This window comes from Varroa jacobsoni, unplaced genomic scaffold (assembly GCF_002532875.2).
Source record: "Varroa jacobsoni isolate VJ856 unplaced genomic scaffold, vjacob_1.0 scaffold_358, whole genome shotgun sequence".
NCBI classification, from domain to species: Eukaryota; Metazoa; Arthropoda; class Arachnida; order Mesostigmata; family Varroidae; genus Varroa; species Varroa jacobsoni.
The window spans coordinates 450754-470505 of NW_019213260.1; the positions used below are offsets into that span (position 1 = coordinate 450754).

The 19752-nt window shown below is 36.7% G+C and overlaps 2 protein-coding genes across 8 annotated transcripts in view; one reads left to right on the forward strand and one right to left on the reverse strand.

The window, feature by feature from the left end:
• Positions 1–9392, reverse strand: part of LOC111259700 (intracellular coagulation inhibitor 3) — a 49032-nt gene extending 39640 nt beyond the window's left edge. The window contains exon 1 of the mRNA XM_022831887.2: positions 9268–9392. The gene's annotated coding sequence lies outside the window, so the exon portion shown is untranslated. The remainder of the gene's footprint in view (positions 1–9267) is intronic.
• A 3365-nt stretch (positions 9393–12757) lies between these two features.
• Positions 12758–19752, forward strand: part of SWIP (strumpellin and WASH-interacting protein) — a 29242-nt gene continuing 22247 nt past the window's right edge. The window contains exons 1-7 of one of the 7 annotated variants that reach the window (XM_022831895.2): positions 12758–12798; positions 12921–13005; positions 13502–13583; positions 14468–14581; positions 15190–15393; positions 16094–16177; positions 16683–16733. In XM_022831895.2, the coding sequence (XP_022687630.1) occupies positions 13551–13583; positions 14468–14581; positions 15190–15393; positions 16094–16177; positions 16683–16733 (486 nt within the window). In that variant the 5' untranslated portion in view covers positions 12758–12798; positions 12921–13005; positions 13502–13550. Of the gene's footprint in view, positions 12799–12920; positions 13006–13208; positions 13228–13259; positions 13292–13321; positions 13366–13501; positions 13584–14467; positions 14582–15189; positions 15394–16093; positions 16178–16682; positions 16734–19752 lie in introns of those variants that run through there. The other 6 variants (XM_022831889.2, XM_022831893.2, XM_022831894.2 and 3 more) reach the window with 6 other exon arrangements.

The window sequence follows — 19752 nt, forward strand, 5'->3', positions numbered from 1 at the left end:
CCGAAGTCAATTTCGTCCCTGAGATATCCGTCTCAGTTTGATTTGCCTAGCGTTGTTTTTCATGCTTCTTTCCTGGGGGGCTTAAGCGGCTCATAGTAACTAGTCGCTTCTCGTTCCAGCATCCATAGAGGTGCAGTTGCCGATTACTATAATATATATAATTACCGCAAAATATAGATATGTCTGAAACTAAATGTTTGGAATGTTTTAGTCGACTTACTATATAACCTACTGAGAAAGAAGTTTTCCCTCGCTGCGATTTGCATCAGAGAGCCTTAGATGGTACGGTCTACCTATCTATATAATATTAGCATAAAGTGTTTAGCAAACAAAAGACTTATGTTATCCTGTTGTTTGGAATATCCGGACATTAATATTAAAACGTAGATTGAGCTAACAACCAAGACAGTATATTATTACTAGCAAGATAATAAATTATAGTAAGGCGCCGTATACAACTTTAAGCGAAGGCCGCCAAAGAACAATAGGTAAAAAGTAGCCTCAATAACTAAACTAGCGCAGTTACTAAAAAATACGCAGCTTTTGTTAACTTGATGTGAGGCAACTGCCGAGCTTTTTTTTGAATTGATCCATTCTGTGTTTACGTTTTCCTTAAGTTTTTGGAGCCTGGATTCCAAGAATGTCAGTGTATATCTAGTGGAAAATGCATTTCAGCTTTTGCCATATTTTTATTAGTTACTGCGTAAGGAAGGTTATCAAAATACCTGACAGAAGAATTGATTTCTAAAGGCGTTTGCATGTATGTTTTTATATATATAATAGTTCAAAATTTTGCAGAAACGTGACAGCTGGTCACGTCAAGATATACCTATCCGGGGTACTATTTCAAACTAGTGTGTAAATTCTTAACTAAAAAATGCGAAAAAAAAAGAACGTTCCGAAAGCTTGCGGTGAATATACATACTAAGTATTGTCTTTATAATTTTCAAACAGAACAAGAAACATAGGTTAACACCTATAACACCATACAATCATAATTTATTAAAACTTAAATATCCAGTATACGTCAGTCCTCATTATGACAAACAAAATAATTTTTCGATTTTCAAACTTCGGTTAGCTCGCCACTATCCTATCGCGCTGCACAGTAGAGCTCTTATCCCTTTTAGCTTTTGCCATTAATAAAAATAAACATATTTGAAGTTTGGAATCGGTTGTCATGTGGGCCTCACTACCTTTGCTATGCTCTATATATAGCGAGTTGAACGGTGCGACTTGCACATCGTGGGGCCCCTGGTCCCGTCCCTACAGCGAAAAATTCTAGCTACATCTGGCTCGTCCGTATCGAACGCGGGACATACGCAAACCCAATCCACCATAGAATTCTCTAAGGGGAGGAGCTCGTTCTCAACATAGCGCCTATTTAAATTTACCTATCCGCTAACAAAGCAGTTGTCTTTTATGCCCTGCTTCATTATCCGTTGAGAGGCTCTATGACGGAATGATCGACATAGAATAGCCAACAACGCAGTTAATTAATTTACAAATTGCAAGTATATTTGAATGATGATTTCGCACAAGCTCCCAGGTGATGTGCGCCCTAACTGCTGTAAAAGTGAAGTTTCAATCATGGCTAATTACACATGCTTCATGAAGCGCTAAACAAAAAGTTCTTCGATTTTTGTGTCACTTTAAGCTGTACGCATACTGCTTATTTTTAATTAAAAATAATTTTTCCTGGACTTTTCTCAAACACAGGGACCCGTTATAATTAAATACAGAAGTCCCAAAAGAACCTGAAGATGATCTTGCATGATTAGACCTCTGCATCTTGCTACTGTAGAGCAGCTAGCCTCACTCATGGCGTCTATGCCATTATGGGTGTTCTCCTGTATAGCTGTCATTTCATTGTATTAGGTCCATCCTTTGTCCCACTACGGCTATTATCCGGTTATTCCGTTCCAGTCACCTGGTTGTCCAGTTGCAACTATGACATCACGCTGTGGGTGTCGCATATTTCTTAACAATTATAAGCGTAAACTCTAAATATAAACGATATTTCGCTTCCTAAATAACTATTTTGTTGTGGTAGTAGGGTAGAATCTTGTTCTTCATTATCGGCCTGCGCGCCTTAACAGGCGTAGACAAACAAAAATAGGGTCTAAACAAACCATGTATATTTGTAACTCATAGTGTAAAATTTTTTTATGAAATAAATATATCGATTTGCGTGGGGAAGAAGTGGCCTTTTTGCTCCATCGGTGGTATGCTGGTGTACGGAACATGGTAAGCTGTTTTTCCTTAAAAATATGTATTGTTGAAATATGTAGCGTTTGATCTCGGCTACAGCTAATGTGTACGTCCACACCACATCTACTACTCGGGACTCTGCATATAGGCAATGGCAATGCTAGGTTCTAATCAGTGTTTATTTCATGCGCATGATATTTCATGGTAAAATCATGCGTAACACTTTTCAAGAACAATATTTAGACGTTTTGTAGTAGGAAAAGGTGTATATGTATATATCCGTTTATATAATCCCATTGTTTCATCTAAACGTTTGTTTTGTTCCTCGCTATTGCAATTACATTCGATAAAATATTAGCCTTCGTTTGAAGGTGTGCAGTTTTAAAACGATTATACTGAAGATGTTAGTTGAAGTACTATCGAATGTTATACTAAAATGAAATGCATCTTCATCCAATTGTACAAAGCAGATCTTACGAATCATTAGTTGGAGTTCCACACACTCCAAGCATAAATTATCTAAGTTATACGGCAACCGAAACAAGCCTTGCTTCAAGTTCGTTTTCCTCGATTTAGAAGCGCCTTTTATACAGGGTGTAACAGTTGAACTTGAAGCAATTGCATTGAAATATTTGCTGCATAATAACGCGGTCGTCCGGTTAACACATGACTTAATGGTCATCTTTCTAGAACGACAATGCAAATACGCAATCATGAAGTTACAGGAATCGCGTTCCGGGTATTGTACAAAGAAAGCGCTGCTTCGAGCTATTGGGCCGGAACTACAAATCTCTTCAGTTGCCTTAAGACAACGATTTATATTATTATTATTATATATATCCATGCCATGTAGCTTTTTCTAACAACTTGAAGAGCTCTTTTATGAGCTAAACTAGAACAAATAGATACACAAAACTTAATGAAATATTAACAAAAATGTGCCCCGTATCGTATTGATGGTACGGTATTTAGCTACTAATCTTTTGAAAACGAGCATCCCGTATGGTTTATGAAAATGCTTTTGTAAGGGAGGGTGAAGCTATAAAGGCCAAAACTAGTTCACAGCTATTGTTGAAAACAATCAGTGCCTTCAGAGAGAAAATATTATATATTTTTCAGACTTTTTTAGTATCCAGTTAAGTACTTACTAGTTTTGGATAAAAAAACTAATTGAAAGTACCTATGACGTTAGTCTATATAGCATTATATAGTGAAAAGAAGTTAGTCATTCTAGAAAAAAAGGCTTCGATTATTGGAAGACAAGACGATGTTTTATAACCATTTACTGCCGAATTAGGCTAGTCAAAGGGTATGGCTTGTCGACCATAGGTCCATAACGCAAAGCTGGATTTCGAATGGTCCAATTACTAGTGGATCTACAAGATACATTCTGTCTGGGACGTAAAGAGGAACAGGAACAACATGCGCATTGTTCTCCAGCGTTCTAACTTGAGGGCAGAGGATATAAGTCCATATTACTATCGTAACTATGCTTGATTCTGCTATAAATAATTATACATGCTAAGTTATAATCCTTAATCGTGACTATATGCACTGTGGTGCGTCTGTCAATTACAATTTCTGTCTGTGAAGTTATCGGTAGTGTTTTCGAAAACCGCCGCATGTGATACGTTGCTGATAACAACGATGTAGTGCAAAAAGTGCAAAAATATGATACTTTAATTTAACTTGACGTATATATATATATATATATATATATATATATATGCATTCTCGCTAACCTGCATTATAGTCTGAGCTATTTAGACCTTTCAGTTCCTCTGTAAACCTAGTGTAGACGGCATCTGGTTTCATACATGGTTTAAATGGAGCGATCACTGCAATCTTACTCCTAGCCCATGTAACCCGTAGTGTGACAGAATAATATAACTAATAACTTTTAATAACTAATAACCCTAAACAGACGAAACTTTTTTGAAAAATAAGATGGTTATTTCAAGAACAAAGTTTATAACGTTGACTATCCCATACAACTTCATCTTCTAAAGTTAAGCGAAGTGTGCTAAATTTCCGACATGTGTGTTAACATAATGTAAACATTTAAAACCAACTCTCTAAACCCTTGCTAGAAAACAGGGAGTAGTCTATATCGTTTCCGTTCCTTACTCCTACTTTCGCTTACTCTGTATATATAACTTTACGAAACTTCTGTGTCTATCCTGATAGTCAAAAACTCGTTTCGCTGCATGTAACTCATGAAGTATTAGAATCGGTACGCTTATGGTGATACAATTATAAAAGGAAAATTGAACATGGCACTTAACAACTATTTCAGAGGATAGGGCAACCAAAGGATCTTTCGGTTTCTGCGCCTACAATTTGTGTTCGGCAGTGGAAGTGGAACTATAGTCTACACGTTTTCAATTCAAATTCAAGAGGATAATATCATTATGTGCGCAATCGGGGGCTATCTCAAGAGTGTTTGGCTTCTTTGAGAGTCCTCTTTGTTGCGGTTCGTTCATATGGCGGATGCAGTCCTCCTCGGATTATTTGAGGCTAACAATAGCGTAGACTGTCCGAATTCAGGCAACTAAAAACGTTTACAACCTCGATAGAGTTTTTGCCAGCGTGAATATGGTGCACAGTATCTAATTCTGGCTTTTTTCTTTCCGGATAAAACTGGTTTTCCTCTATCTAGTAGCATGTCTACCAACGAACAGCCAGTCCAACTTAAACTAGGGTAGTAATAATAGTGATAGGGTGACGGGTGGAATCCGACAAAGATAGAACGATTTAAGATGCAGGTTTTCTACATTAAAGGCTAGATGGATGACACGACATATATTTTTTTTCACTTCTTTAAACTGAGTCGAACGGCTAAATTTAGGGGAGTTATTTGCAATAAATTTGTTTACTAGAAACTGCACAATTTATATAACAGAGCAGCTCTGTGTGACTCGGATTATCGTTTCAGTAATAAAAGAGATAATTGCGATACATACATTTTATATAGGAATTGAGATAGATACGTTACTTAGGCCGCTATAAAAAAATTATGAAAAATAAAATTTAAACGAAAACTACACTTCAAGTAATGGATGAGATTTTTGTTTTTCTAGTTTTTTTCAAAATGGTAATTGACTTATGCCCAGCACATCGTTTAAAATGGTAGTATAGGTTGTGGTGGATATTTGAAATAATATGAACATGTCATTAAAACGGTTGAAACCATAAGAATAATGAAAGGCTTAAATGTGATAACAGTATAATGTTTCGCTTATGCTAAGGCTGTCTTTATATTAGTGAAATTAGCCTCTAAAAATAAAGTAAATGGGTATATTGAAAAAGTCACGGTGGAGGTGACAGATGGCGCTAGTGGGATTAGTTCATTGTAAAAGCTTCGGAGGACGATTATTTTGGCTGTCGCATATGTGTCCTATTGTTTTTATTGAGAAATTATTGATAAATATTGTAATTCGGTGCGTTTGAAAAGATGCATATCAGACGTTGTCCTTTTCACTATTTTCGTGCTGGAAAAAATGCTGCCGATACGATTAGAATTGTTTGGCCAGTCAACAGTGAACGTACAATAAGCGTTACCGGTTACTCGTTCTTGTTTACTCGCTTCTGAATTGGCGATTTCAAGTTAAATGACAAACCACGCCCTGGATGGCCACAAGAAACGAACGGCGGTGAATTGCAGGCACTGCTTAAGCAAAATGTAGTTCAGTTGACCCGGGAGGTTTCTGTACGGCCAAAAATGATTAATCAACGGTTTGCACGACCTAGGAAAGATCCAAAGGAAACAAACAACAAAGAATCTAAAAGGAAGAGAAGAAAAAAGCATCGCTAATATCTGAGACAGCTTGCGCGACAGACAGAGAGGTCATTTCTGTATAAAACCATCACCGATCATACAAGATATCTTTTCCGACATCCTTAAACGCAAACCAGAATGGTCCACAAAATGGACAGAAATGGCCTTGACAACGAGCGACACAAAACGATATAGTGAACCAGCGAGGGTTAACTGACCTCCAGTTGGAAACTTTACCCCCATCAGTAGATGCAGCCCGGATGTTGCTCCATCTGAGTATCAATTGTTTCGGTCAATGCAGCATAGCCAGAAAGGCAAGTATTTTAATAGAGGCCCCTAAGGTTCGCAAATGGATTTACAAATGTCTTTACAAACGAACGACGTCTTTTTTCTTCGCGAGAAACGCCAGCTATGAGAGAGATGGGCGAAAGTCGCAGGAAGCAAAGAACGCTACATTGAGCTAGCAAGCGCCAATAGTGTCAAAATATAAATGCAAACAAACTGTTGCGTGAAAATGATTAAACGATTGTGTCGCCTAGTTGTCAGGCGCTTCACTCGACGATAAACTCGTAGGTCAGCGATTGTCATATTAGGTGCACTGAAATTTTTTTTATATCTTTTGTTTCGTCCGCTTTGGCAGAACTGAATTGAATTAGGGAAATCAGGAACATTTATGAGATGAAAAAGCTTCATTTTTATATATGAATCTATAGGAGAGACGCACAAGTCGATATCGTATCAAGACAGATTTTCTCAAAAGTGTTAGGAAATAGTGGATATTTAGAACACATTGTTAAAATTTATCCAGCACTTGACGAGATGTAATTTACGAGAGTTTTTGCTAAAGCATTTCTCGTTGTTGACGTTGCCGTTATCAACGAACATTGCGTCATACTCTAGCAACGTTTAATACCCGCGACGGAGTTCTTGCAAAAACGTGGCGGCAGGTACGCTCTCACTGTGCTGAGAGCTCTTCTGAAGACGTTGACTCGAGCGTCATCTAGATATTCATGGTTGCATTTAGTAAAGACGATTGGATTGAGGTTTGCCATTTTACAGTTCAAAACTTTCATTAAAAACTTCAATAATATCCCAAATTTAATCAGATGCTATGCTATCTACATAAAACACACATGCATATAAAACCCACTAATAACTAAAATCACCTATTCTTTGAATAATTCGTTTAATAGATACTACCTTCAACATGTGTCAAGTTGATGTAAGTGGCCGTGATGCTTGATCATTTGTGAGTGTTAATTATCAATGAAATGGATTTTATATTAAAATATATTTGACTTATGTCTGCATCGTTTTGGTATTCATTAGATTTCCGATCTAAGCTCAAGAAATCTGTAACTTTCTTTTTAGTTCGATAAGCATTATCACTGGCCTCAAGCTTTGAGAACTACTATTTTTACCTCTATTACGATTAAAAATCTATGAGATATTAAAAAACTAATTGAGCCATATCGTGGATAATTTTAAGCAACCTAGACAAATTCTGAGTATTATAATACGACGACCATAGCTTTGGTATAGAAGGCCGCAGAGGTAGATACCTCATAAGTATCCTGTAACACTTGGCAGCTGTCGAAAATGACGAAATCATGCTGTTTCCATTGTGAGTTCTATTCTTTGAGTCATATTACTCATTTTATTATAGAACTTCTCTTATTAGACAAAATAAATAAATTAGAGAAATAATTCAAAAGAAAATTTTTAAATCTCCTGTTTGTTTTCCCAAATTTTCGAAGACTGCCTTTTTCGTGCACGCCATTCTCTAGCCACGCAAAATGCTTACGAAGCACAATTTTGGAGTCATGGAAATCTTTGCAAGTACCCAAACTCGTATAAAAATGAATCAGCTGATTGATTTTTTCATCCATCTGATACGGCGACAGTAATACCGCTTTATTATTGGTACAAGGGCATTATACCTGTCTTTGTTTGCCTTCTGATTTACTGTGCGCAAGCTAATGCAACAATATAAACTTAGGACCAATATGATTCTTCTGCAATGAGCTATTCAGTGAATACCTGACGTAGATTAAATACAGGCCAAAGCTGACCATTTATTAATGAAAACCAGAGAGTCAGCAGTCATCACGGACTGGTTTCAATAGTGAGTTAAACAAGAAAATTCACGTATTAATAAAACTTTAAATAGAAGCTGGGAACTCATAAAACCTAAAGAACCAATATTAGTAAAGCGTATAGTAGACAGGCTGAGGTATGAAGTTCTAGATATGAAGTAGATGTGGAAACTTTTTTATTTAATATTCTTTATTTATTATCTTGAAGTGAATAAGTTCTAGGAAACAAGCATATATTCTCACTGGAGGTCGAACCGGAACTTATCAGGAGTTTCTCCAACACATCTATGAAACAACATGGCAAATATGCAAGACACTTTTGACTGATCATTTTCCTTAATTCTGTTTTTATCTTTCATTCCATGCTTTCCTGAGTGTTAGTATCTGGCGATAATTTTTGCTTAAGTTAAAATTTGAACCAGCGTGAAGGTTATCAGATCGATTCACTTACAGAGATGTACAGTAAACACTCAGACCACACTACTCCTACAATATACGAATTTGAATGGAACAAGGCTTGAGTAACCGACGTGAACAAGCACATCATTTAGAAATCTAGTAGAAAAAACTTCTTCTCTAAGAAATATATTACTTGCACAGTAAGTTGATTTAGTTTCGAGTCTATATTTCAAGTAAATGAACCTCAAGTTGGTAGTTTATTTATTATTTATATTACTCATTAATAAAAATCAAGGCGCTGTCACTTTTACAATGTATAGCGATGTTATTCGAATGGCACACATTTATTTACACATTATTCCTTAATTAAAAGAAATAACAGCGTGACATCTCTATAGCTAAATCGTATAGCTTTTAGTATAGATGGTTATATGTACTATCATCGTGTCTTTTTGAGCCATGTTTTTCGTAAGCCCAGTAAAATATTTAAATATATATATCGAGTTATTTTAATATGCTGTTACCAAAAGGGAGCGATGAACAGCGACCACAAGTGTATACACTAAAAAGTATAAAGCAATGACACTTTAAAACACCGTAATCACAACCGCACATATTACACAGTTTGCCTGAATACAGAAAGCTATTTTCATATATACAGAAGTTAACCTAGTTATCCCTACACCGAAAATAGAGCTCGGAAAGAAGGGGCGCTTACAAAAACCTGTGCTTCGAACATTGAGTTCCAAACCCTTCCATGCTCGTGAAAGTAGCTTTGCTTACCGTTTTCGAGTACTTCGAGTCCAAAGATGTTCTCAGCGCGAAACTTGCATTAGGGACAAAAGAATACGGGGGACTCGAGGAACATTGTTTGTGCGCCGTAGCAATGGTATATGCTCTACGCAAGACCAATTACCACAGATGTTAAGTATCAGACGCACTGAAATAATATTTCGAAAATTAAGCAAGGGGCAGATTTTGCGAAAACGATCTAAAATGCAGACAGTAAACATGTTTCAAGCTTAAATTAACTGTTTTTGTAACTAATTGCGATTTGCTATGAAGAACCTGTTTTGAATGCTGCCTTAAATTACCTATACAGAATTGAACATGCTCGCAGAGGATTTAACCGCAGTTGATTTAGTCAAGCTTGTGCTTCAGATCGTGTAACTCTACCCTACAACAATATCTGAATAGCTCGAGAATTTACTTCAGTTTAGGGTGGCACAATGTAGGAAATAACATAATTCACTAACTGATTTCACGGCTCAATTAAAAGCAGCCAAAGATCGAGTAACATTAGGAATCGAATCGAAAAAGAGTGTATAGTCGATCTGATAAAGTTTGAACTTCTTCAAATTAGATCTTGTTCACTGTAATTAGCCCAGTGTAGCAGGCAAAGAAAGCATTCTATATGCCTTCTGTGATTAAGTCCTTTAATTTGAATTGACTAGGCGCAGTTTTAAGGCAGCTGGTACGACGTGAATATTGGCTACAGGTATTTTCCCACGTGTTTCAAAGACGCCGCTTTAGCTTGCTTACTTACTTTGTAATATTAACTAACGATTAGCATTTATTCACTATTTATAACGCTTGATCAACGACTGCACAAATTAAATTTCGAAAAAAATTTAATTCCAATTTAACAGGACAGCAATTACTATTAACTAAATTATGAAAAAAAATACTTTATTAAAATGTAATATTTAACTATTAGCGTTTAACTGTCAACAAAGTTTCACTAATGGGTTCATAACGAAATACGCTTACATAATCTGAGCGCAACAGCGGCAAGCAGTAAATTTAATGCCATTTATTGTCAATATTGTCGGTTCTGATACAATTCGACTCTCGGCACATGAGGAATGTAAAAACCCTTCAGTATCACAACTGTAAACGTTTTAGACCCTGAAAAAAGGATACTTAACATTGCAGTCCACGGTTGCCACCCTGCTAGTAGAACTGCTGGTGGAGGACATGTACAGCTGAGAAGTCCCAATGAACTTTTTTTACCATGTTATTGTTTCTGCCGACTATCGAATAAGATAACATGATCCAAGTTTTTTGAGACATCCACGAATATTATCGATAAGACGTTTGAAAAACTGCCTTTTGGCTACAGGGTTTCAATTTTGAGTCGCAACGAATAAACAATACACGGCCTTCAAGCGTCCGATAGGTTATGCGGCACTCGTAATCATGAAAACAAGGCTTGCATCGTCTAATTCAATTTTGTCCAGCCTTATACATCAGGCTTTATTGGAAGTCAAGTCTGGTATGCATCATACATTGGCTCTTAATCTCCTTGAAAATAATTAAAGACGTAGCGCAGCTATTTATTGGACTGCAGAGTATTTTGCGTCTTTCGGAAGCTTATCTACTTATTGCAAGCTTATTGCAATACTCATACTTTTTCTGTCTATCGACTGTAACGTTTTGTGAAATAATCGAGTCGTGTGTTATCATGCCTAGTTATTAGAAGGGGGACACATATCGTTTGCTATATAATATCAATTTTGTAAGATACGCAGGAAGGATAAAGGAGGCATTGAAACTGTGCCCTCCTTGCCTCGGATAAGTATCTGCAGAAGAAGATTTGACGAAAGAGAGGCCAAAAGAATGCCATGAAAGCAAGCGAAACGAAAGCGCCAAACGCTAGCCATAATGACTTCATGTCAGGAACGCTCCGGCCTGTTCAAATTTTAGGTTTCTTCTATTAAGTTATCGAGATCTTAGGAATAATTGAAAATTTTTAGGACCAATATCTGGTGGGACAGATAGCCTTCAACTGTCATTGCTGCAGTTTTGTTGCCGTGTGTGCCAGTTTGACACTTGTTTTTTAAAAGGTTTGTAGGAATGACCTAGCTCTGTTGAATAATTTTCACGGCTGAATATATAACTTGTCCATTGCCTACTTCAGTTGTTAAGGGTACACTTCAGCCGTAATCGATAAACCAATATTCATGAAGCCACAGTGACGCAAAACTGGTAGCATAAGCTATTGCAGCTGTACATTTGCTCAAGCGTGATCTCTACTCCATTCAAATATTTCTATCCAATAGTGTGACCGTCTGCGATTGCCGTGAAAGATCCATTTTAATCGCAGGTTACAATTCAATAGAAGAATGGATTACTATTATAACGTGAAAGCCAAGGGAAGCGCCTCTTTACGTCTTTATCTTTGGTTCTCGGTCAAATTATGTCGTACCTACTTGCTTATTTTTTTTACCTTACGAATTTGACCAAGGTAAATAAGTATGGTTCTTTCACGTACATTAGACCTGAGTGCAGAAATTCATAAACTTCGTTCAGAACCGGACCAGCTTCTACCACAGCTTCCAAAATTTCACTACTCACTTTAGTATGGAGTCTTGCACAAGAACAATTTTTAAATTCAAATTTTTTCTGGAACCTTTTACAGCAATGATACACGATGGATATTTCCCATGTCTTACTGCAACTGGCCTGTAAAAAGCCTGAATGGCCTTATCCGAGTGAACGCTCTCAAGTTACAAAATGTACACATGCATTTCGAGAATAACAAGGGTGCGTAATCTCGCAAAGTCGTAAAATCGCGCCATTTTGAAATAAAAAATTATTCTTATATAAGTTTGCCTGTACTTATTTTGATAGCCATGCATAGCTTTGAAAAAATACACAATATTCGAGTTGAATGAGTCCGTAATGAATTAGATTGCCCCCAAAATAACCCAACAAAAACAATTTGATCAAACTATAAATAGGTCAAAGTAATAACTTTATGAGTGACACTACTCCTGATTCCTGATACTATTGGCGATGTCATCTTTCAATTAAACATACAACTAATTTAACAACAAGTGATTAAGTTGGAAGGATCTTTCTTATGCTCTGATGTTTGTTACTTTGGGAATTATCAAAATGGAAACGTACCTTTAAATTAGCATATTCATTGTTGTATGAAGTAATAAATAGAATACTATCACAACTTCATTTCCAAAAAAATGTTTTATTTACATCGTCATTTGCGATACCTGCATAGAAATTATTCAGGTAAAAGGCAGACTCGCGCCCTTTCGCTGTTTTGTAGCTGGTACAAATCAGCTGGCCTAAGATTGCGCTGTGTTTTATGTTGGTGATACCCGAAAAATTGATTTATGATATTCCCTGAATATAGTTGTATTTGTTTATACTTTTTTTATTCAAAGTAATATGTGTAGCTTTGTTTGCTTACAAAAGTGTAAAAATCCGGAAAAAAGCTGGCAGCCCTTTCCTAAATAAACGTAAACATTGAGGCTAATGCCGACAGTTGGTGACTGGCTAGTCACTGAAAAGGTGCCTATTTCAAAAGTGAAAAATTTATAATGAAATGTATGAGATGCGCTTAATGTATAAACCGAATTGTACGATTCGTCTTTTTCGAGTGTTAACGTATTCATCGTAACTGTCCCTTTCAGAGGCTCACATATATTGTACGAGTAAATTAAATTGCGTCAGCTGACGGTATGCATAACAATTAAAACCGTATACACGTGACAGCAGGTACGATGTTCTTCAATAAATTAAGTTACAAGTTTCAATTATAGTTGTGAATGCGAAGTCAAATGGATGGATAGCAATTACGATTAAAATACTTGTTTTTTTTTGTCATTTTGCTAGATTCACAAGAATATTTAAATTATTGTTTTCTCATGCATATCTCATGCGACCTAATGTGACATCTAGTAACACATAGAGTACTCCGCCACTGTTTTGGCAACGCAGGTGAGGAGTTTCGTTTGTGGATGAGGCAGTTGGTGTAATTTTTAGAAAATGTGCTAACTTATGGGTATAATAATCAAGAACGGGGACACCGTTTATAGAAATGCTTTATATATATGACATATATAGTAACTTGAAATGGTAAAGAAGAATTTTAAAGTAAAGTTTTATTAGCTGGAACATCCTATGGCATGATTTGAGAACTAACATAGTGGAATAAGCAGATTACTTAAACCGCTATATTAAATAATAACTACATGTTAATTTAACGTTTCAGGTTGGGCAGCTTGTCAAGGTGAATTTTTCTTAAATAGAGCTCGATTAAAATGGACCTGGAGGATCATTCTGAGGTTTGTCAGGTGAGCAAGCAAAACTGTGAGACACTCCTATTACCCTCGGAAAGCTCGGACAGAAAGGCTGGTCAGATTAAACGATGCATTAAATTTAAATAAGTAATTTTTAAATAAATTCCAAAATTAAATTTAAATAAGTAAAATTTAAATAATAATTAAATAAGGTGGACCCTAAAAAAATCGAGGTTGCCTGGGAAGGCGGTTCGTACTAAGAAATTTCAACCCGTATAAAGTAAATCGCTTCAGGAGTTTGTAATGCAAAGACAACTGGTAGTTTACAATGCAAAGGCTGATCGCTCTCGTAAAGTCTGGTCAAATTGACTACACGATGGCAATTGCCTTGACTAGACTTAGGGGTTTGGATGTTTGAATAGAAGATATACGCCAGCAACGCGTTGAGTTATCCCATTTTTTCTAGTAGAAAATTCGGAAAAATATAATAATATGTGCCCTGTCGGTATTCAATTAAAGAAAATCTATATGTGACTGGTATACGCGACGAAGTAAGATGTAACAGTTGTTTGTCGCAACCAGACGTTTTTGTGAGTAGGATATGCGACATGAATCGTGTATAAATTATTTCCTAGAACATTATTACCTAATGGCAACTAATGGTTAATTGATACATGCTTTAATGAATCTATAAGTTGAGAATTGTCCTTAATTTTCTCGGAAATCGGCTCGCAGTTGGCCTTGAAAATTCTTGCTGACAACGATGGAAAGAAGGAAAAAGATTTCTCCGATATAGGATGCCCATTCTGAACATAATACGTATTTATATTTTAATTCAAAACATAGTGTTATATCTACTGTAAACCTGCTTGCTTAAGCGTCGGGGCCTCTGGGTCCGACTTAAAGAGATTAAGCCGTTCTATTCAATTACATTGCAGGTGCTTATGCAGCACGAACTTCGTCGTTTCGCCAGTGTTGTCCGGAATCATATCATCAAGCTTGAAAACTTAATGCCTGAGGAACGTCGGCAATATTCTAACTCTACCCTTCATGTACATAAATACAGTTTATTATGATATTACAGATAATCAGCTAGACTTTTGATTCATATAAAAACACTACTTGACATAAGTGATAAACAGCGAGTAGGTTTTTTCGTAAACTTTGGTACGGATCTTGTGACGTCAGAGCAATCGGTGGTACCTTTTTGATATTTTAATAGTCGAAGTTAGTGCTTAACTCCAGGTCACACAGAGTTGATCGTTTTAATACAAAGCAGAATAATAAGTACTTCTCCAGTGGAATAATGAGGTGTTTTCGTCTGACGGCCATTACACTTCTTTTTTTTTTTTTGATCTAACATTAGTCGTCCGAACTAATCCTTTCCTTGAGATATAATACATCCGTTCCTTATGTAACCATTATTATTTCTGCTACTATCAAGGTGTAGTCTACTCCGACCTGCGAGGTTTGGGTTGTTACCTTTATCATAGAGCGGTCAAACGGCAGGGGCCATATCAGCGTTTATTCTGTAGCAATGAAGCTGCAAATATAAAATAATAGTATTATAGCTGGTGTTATTGATGGCTGCTAACTGAGACATATATGTGATAGTGGGAGAAATCACTATAACTGATTAATTATGTACGAAACTCTTCAGGTAGGTCGTATAAGCCAAAAACCTGCTGACGGTGTGTGTCCTGTTTTTCTAATAAAGACGGGATCGCCTAATTTCAACAAAGTAGCATTGTCGATAGCTAGCATCTGTCTTGAGCTAGAAACACTGGTTCAAGAAAATGATTTCGCTCGATTATTGCATTCTTATGGAGAAGGCGAGGGAAGCGCGGATTCTCCAGAGCAACAGGTTAGTTTCAACAAATTTGCATTAGTAAATTTTTCGTTACCATCAAAGCTAAAAATTTAGCAGTCCTAACTGACGGCCTAATACTCAAGGCTTCAACAGTCTCTTTCTTTTCTCTCTTATTCTTGTGGACTGTATTATAAGATCCTGGCTTTAAATTGTACAAGTTTTTAACACAGAACTCTATACTATTTTTTTTAAATAGGCAGTTGATGACACAAAAACTTCAATATCGAAACCTTTTTCTTTCTGTAGCAAAGAATGTATTTTCTTTCAAAATATTTTTAAAACTGATTAAGGAGCCGTAAAGGTACAGTAGCAAGCAAAAGAATAAATGTGTACTATTGGAATAACTTGAGAAAGAATATTAAAAAATTGATCAGGTAGGAATGTACTTAAACACGCTGTTCTGCTATTTTAGTGCGTATACGTATAGCTCTGGAGCTAAATGTTCCTATTGCTTTTTACTTTTACATACAGTCACGTATGGCAAAAGAATCGTGTGAAATGTATCTCATTTTTTACACTATATTTAGTTGCTACTGCAGCCCATATTTTTAATTATGGCTATAATCGTCGGAAATTTTTTCAAAAGAACCATTTTGTGTTCTTAGTAGAAAAATACACGGTTTCCCCAATGTGGAGAATTGATATTTTTTTGCTTTGTGTATTTGCGTATCAGAGTATTTATTTTATGTTTCAGTTAGCACGATTTCTTCCCGTTTTAAAACGTATGAAGGCATATATCTCCCGATGCGAAGACGCGATTCAGCTTGCTGTTAATCAGGTTTGCTGCAGTTTACCATTTTACTAGCTATTACCTAAGAAGTGCATACATTTGATTTATATTACAATAGAAGCATATGATGAATCTTTAATGATAATATGCATATTTTTGTTGAGAGTGTCGTGGTCAAATCTATATCATAAATATCCGGAAATAAGAAGAACGTTTTTTAAAAAGTTCCGATCAAGAAAAAATGGGGTAGGAATTCGACACACAGCGGGATCTCACAACAATATATGCATCTCTCAAAAGCTGCAGATTTCCGCACGCATCTGATAAGGGTTATCAATTCTGATGAAAATTATCTTCTAATTATTATTTCGTATTCCTATGGTATACCCGATGACGAAATCCGACATTACTAAGGCGAACGTTTGGCGAGCCTAGTCGAAAAAGCAGGAGTATTTATTACGATATAAAACCGTGTAATTATCGGTCTTTATTCAATTTTTAAAAAAAGCAACTAATATGACAAAACGTTGTGTAATTTCTGGATTTTTTACAGATTGCCGGTTTCTTTTCTTTTGCGCCTCAGAATGATGCTTTCACTATGCAGGTCTGTAAACAATGTTTCGAATTTTTAGCTCGTTTGTACAGTGTTTGTACAAATGCATAATATGTATTTTAATAACGTTATAAAGCCTGGAAAAATAACAGAATAAAGGGTGCCAAGGCACTATTTTTTTGCTCAATGGCGAAATTTGAACCAAAGTACTAACATTTTAAAATTAGTTGATATAGGCTTTCACGATGAGATCGAAAGCCCTCGCATGTCTGATAAGTATAACAATACTCATCTGTAGTAACTCGTCTTCTAAAGAGTCTACCAGTTCAGCCTTCGTAGCGAGGGACATTGACACGTAATGACCTAGAATACACGACTGGAGCCTGTGTAGTAGAAGTGGATACTAAGCTGTGTAATAGCCTAGGGGACCTGACAAGCCTGACCAGACAATTTGATAGTTTCTCGAATGGAAGAGATCTGATTACAGGAAGGTGCAATCATAGGTTTAAGGTACTGACATTCAGAAAATAGCCCAGCCATAAAATAGATCAGACTTGCAACTTCTCAGGTTTTACTCAGTGACGTCGAGTAATCCAGTTAAATCACTGCGCTTCGTAAAGATATTGCCGAGTCTGACTCAGTGGGTAGGCTTTTAACGGTACTCGGGAAGGTTTGGTTAAAGGAAGTTTAAAAATTTACTCAGTGAGCTGGCAACACAATTTCTTTCTTGAGTTTCCCCTTGCATGTCTTGCCGTCAAGGACAGCAATCTGAAAGGTGAGATAGTTTGGTTGGAAATGATCGAAAAGTTCAGCGGGCTTCATGAAGAAACCGCCTCAAAAAGACTGTCAACATTTTTCGAAAACTGGGGAAGCCGGCCAAAAAAGTTTTCGGTGCTGTTCGATTTCCAATGTCGGCAAGCCTAGAGAAATATGCACCTCTAATAGACGAAGCTGTTGTAGGCAGAGACATGAACAGAAGACTTACAAGGAAATTCTGTGCAGTAGGGTACTGGAAAGATTAGCTAGTGGATCCACAGAACAACTACCCTGGGATGCTCGTGGTGAATGATTAGAAGCAACATCTAAAGAAGGAAAGTGCCGGCTATACTAAAAAGACGTGATAAATTGTTTCTCAATATCCTACCTAATTTCTAACATAGCCTACGAAATTCTTTTAGCAAGAGAGCCATCCCACCTCCCACCGGTCATAAGTGAGGAATTTTTACGAACGCGTGAAGTCAGAAAAGACTTTGGGTGCCGGTAGAATCCCAGCTGCTCTACTTTAATTCATGTTCGAAAAATATCCACGATTTGTAACGAAGGTAGCAGTCAAAGTCTTTGTCTTTCAGAAATGTTAAAGACAAAAATGGTTTTTGTTCTAAAAAAGAATCGATAATAGAAGCCCATCTCCCATTTAGAAGCCGTGTCTAAGGGATTTGAGGCCGTCATTGAGTAAGGACTATTAGGCCTTGCAAAAAAAATGGTTTTTTCTTAGAAAACCAGTCGGTCTTCAAAAACACTGTGCTTGCGACGCCAAGCAGAACAAGTTAGAGAAACCCGGTCACACTCAAGGCTGTCGTTCAGGGCGGTCCAGCTGAGCGTTAAGAAACATTTAGCAGGCTATTGTAGATGTCGATACTCGACTTTATGGTATGACAAAAAAACGGTAGATATAACACGTAATTGTTTCCAGTTATTTGAATAACCGCGCAGTCACAAAAGTTCCAGGCATGATATGACTGCAGGTGTCGTCCAGATATTTATTCCAGGTCGTCCAGGGACTTATCCTGGGTCCCCCAAAGATTTATACCTGGGTTTCTTGTGTGGAACATACGTTATCATGGTGAACTAAAGACCCTATCATCTAAAGTGGAAGTGATACATATGCTCACGATGTGGCAGTGTCTACCACAGTCTGGTATCCTGAAAACATAGAAGGGCGTACAAACCAAGTTCTTAGGGATATGGCCATATGGTTGAAGTGCACGGTGCTTCAGTTTACAAGTCAAGGGCGGTTTTTCCTTACGAAAAGGAAAACAAGTGTTTTAAGCTACAAAATCATTCTATTAGTATACACTCTTATAAATTCCTTTATGGAATCACTAAATAGAATTGGAGTTTTACCCTTGGGGCAGCCGTGCAAAATTGTTAGAGGCAACCCTGAAAGAAGAAAAGCGCCGGCTGCGCTAACATGTAAAAAGGGAGGCTCTTGCTTTGCTATACCTGGATGTCTTTCCTGCTGGAGGAACCTGCAGGGTATGTAGTCAAAACTCTGGAACCTCATAAAGCACATGGTTAAAATTTTTAAAATTAAAGTTTTAATCCTTAATGTTTTAACGCTCTGGCTTGCAAATTCAATTCAATATTCTTTATCTTGGCCTTTCAATCTGAACTGCAAAAGAGCAGTTCACGTAATTTCAAGTTGTTTCAAGTAGAATTACTATTTAGTTTAAGCTGGCCGGCGGACGCAAAGTATCTTTCCCTTTTGAATCATCTGCTTTTGTTAAAGAAAATGTGTTTATATTACACGGTTGGATGCATAGGTCGCTAACGTCGATAATGCTTGTAAATTGAAGCCACTCGTAGAAAGCATGACGATTTCACCAACGTATTACCTAACTTCTATGGACCGATGTATAGTGTTTATATACCACCATTATTATTATTCTTTTTTCTTATTACATCCATTTTTACAATTATTTATATGCACCGTTAATCTTACACTCACATACCACTATTATTCACATGGTCTAAGGAGCCCTTTAGTTGTTCAACTTTAAGTTTAAGTAAGGCCGCCATGTCGAGTACCAGTTATGATATCATTTGATTCTAACTTGTAGATCTTTTATCCATCTCCACCCGGTTAGTTCAGTTTCAATAAATTCGTTGTGAATCTATTGCGATTTGTCTGGCCAAATTGACTGAAAGTTTTTCTCTAAGATTTATGCTAATATATATGATTTGTACAAAGGATTTATTGATTACTGTCCGTTCTTGACAGATCAATTTACGCCTAATGTGGACTCTAATTCGCTCAATCAAAGTATTCGAAATCACATCACTATCCTTA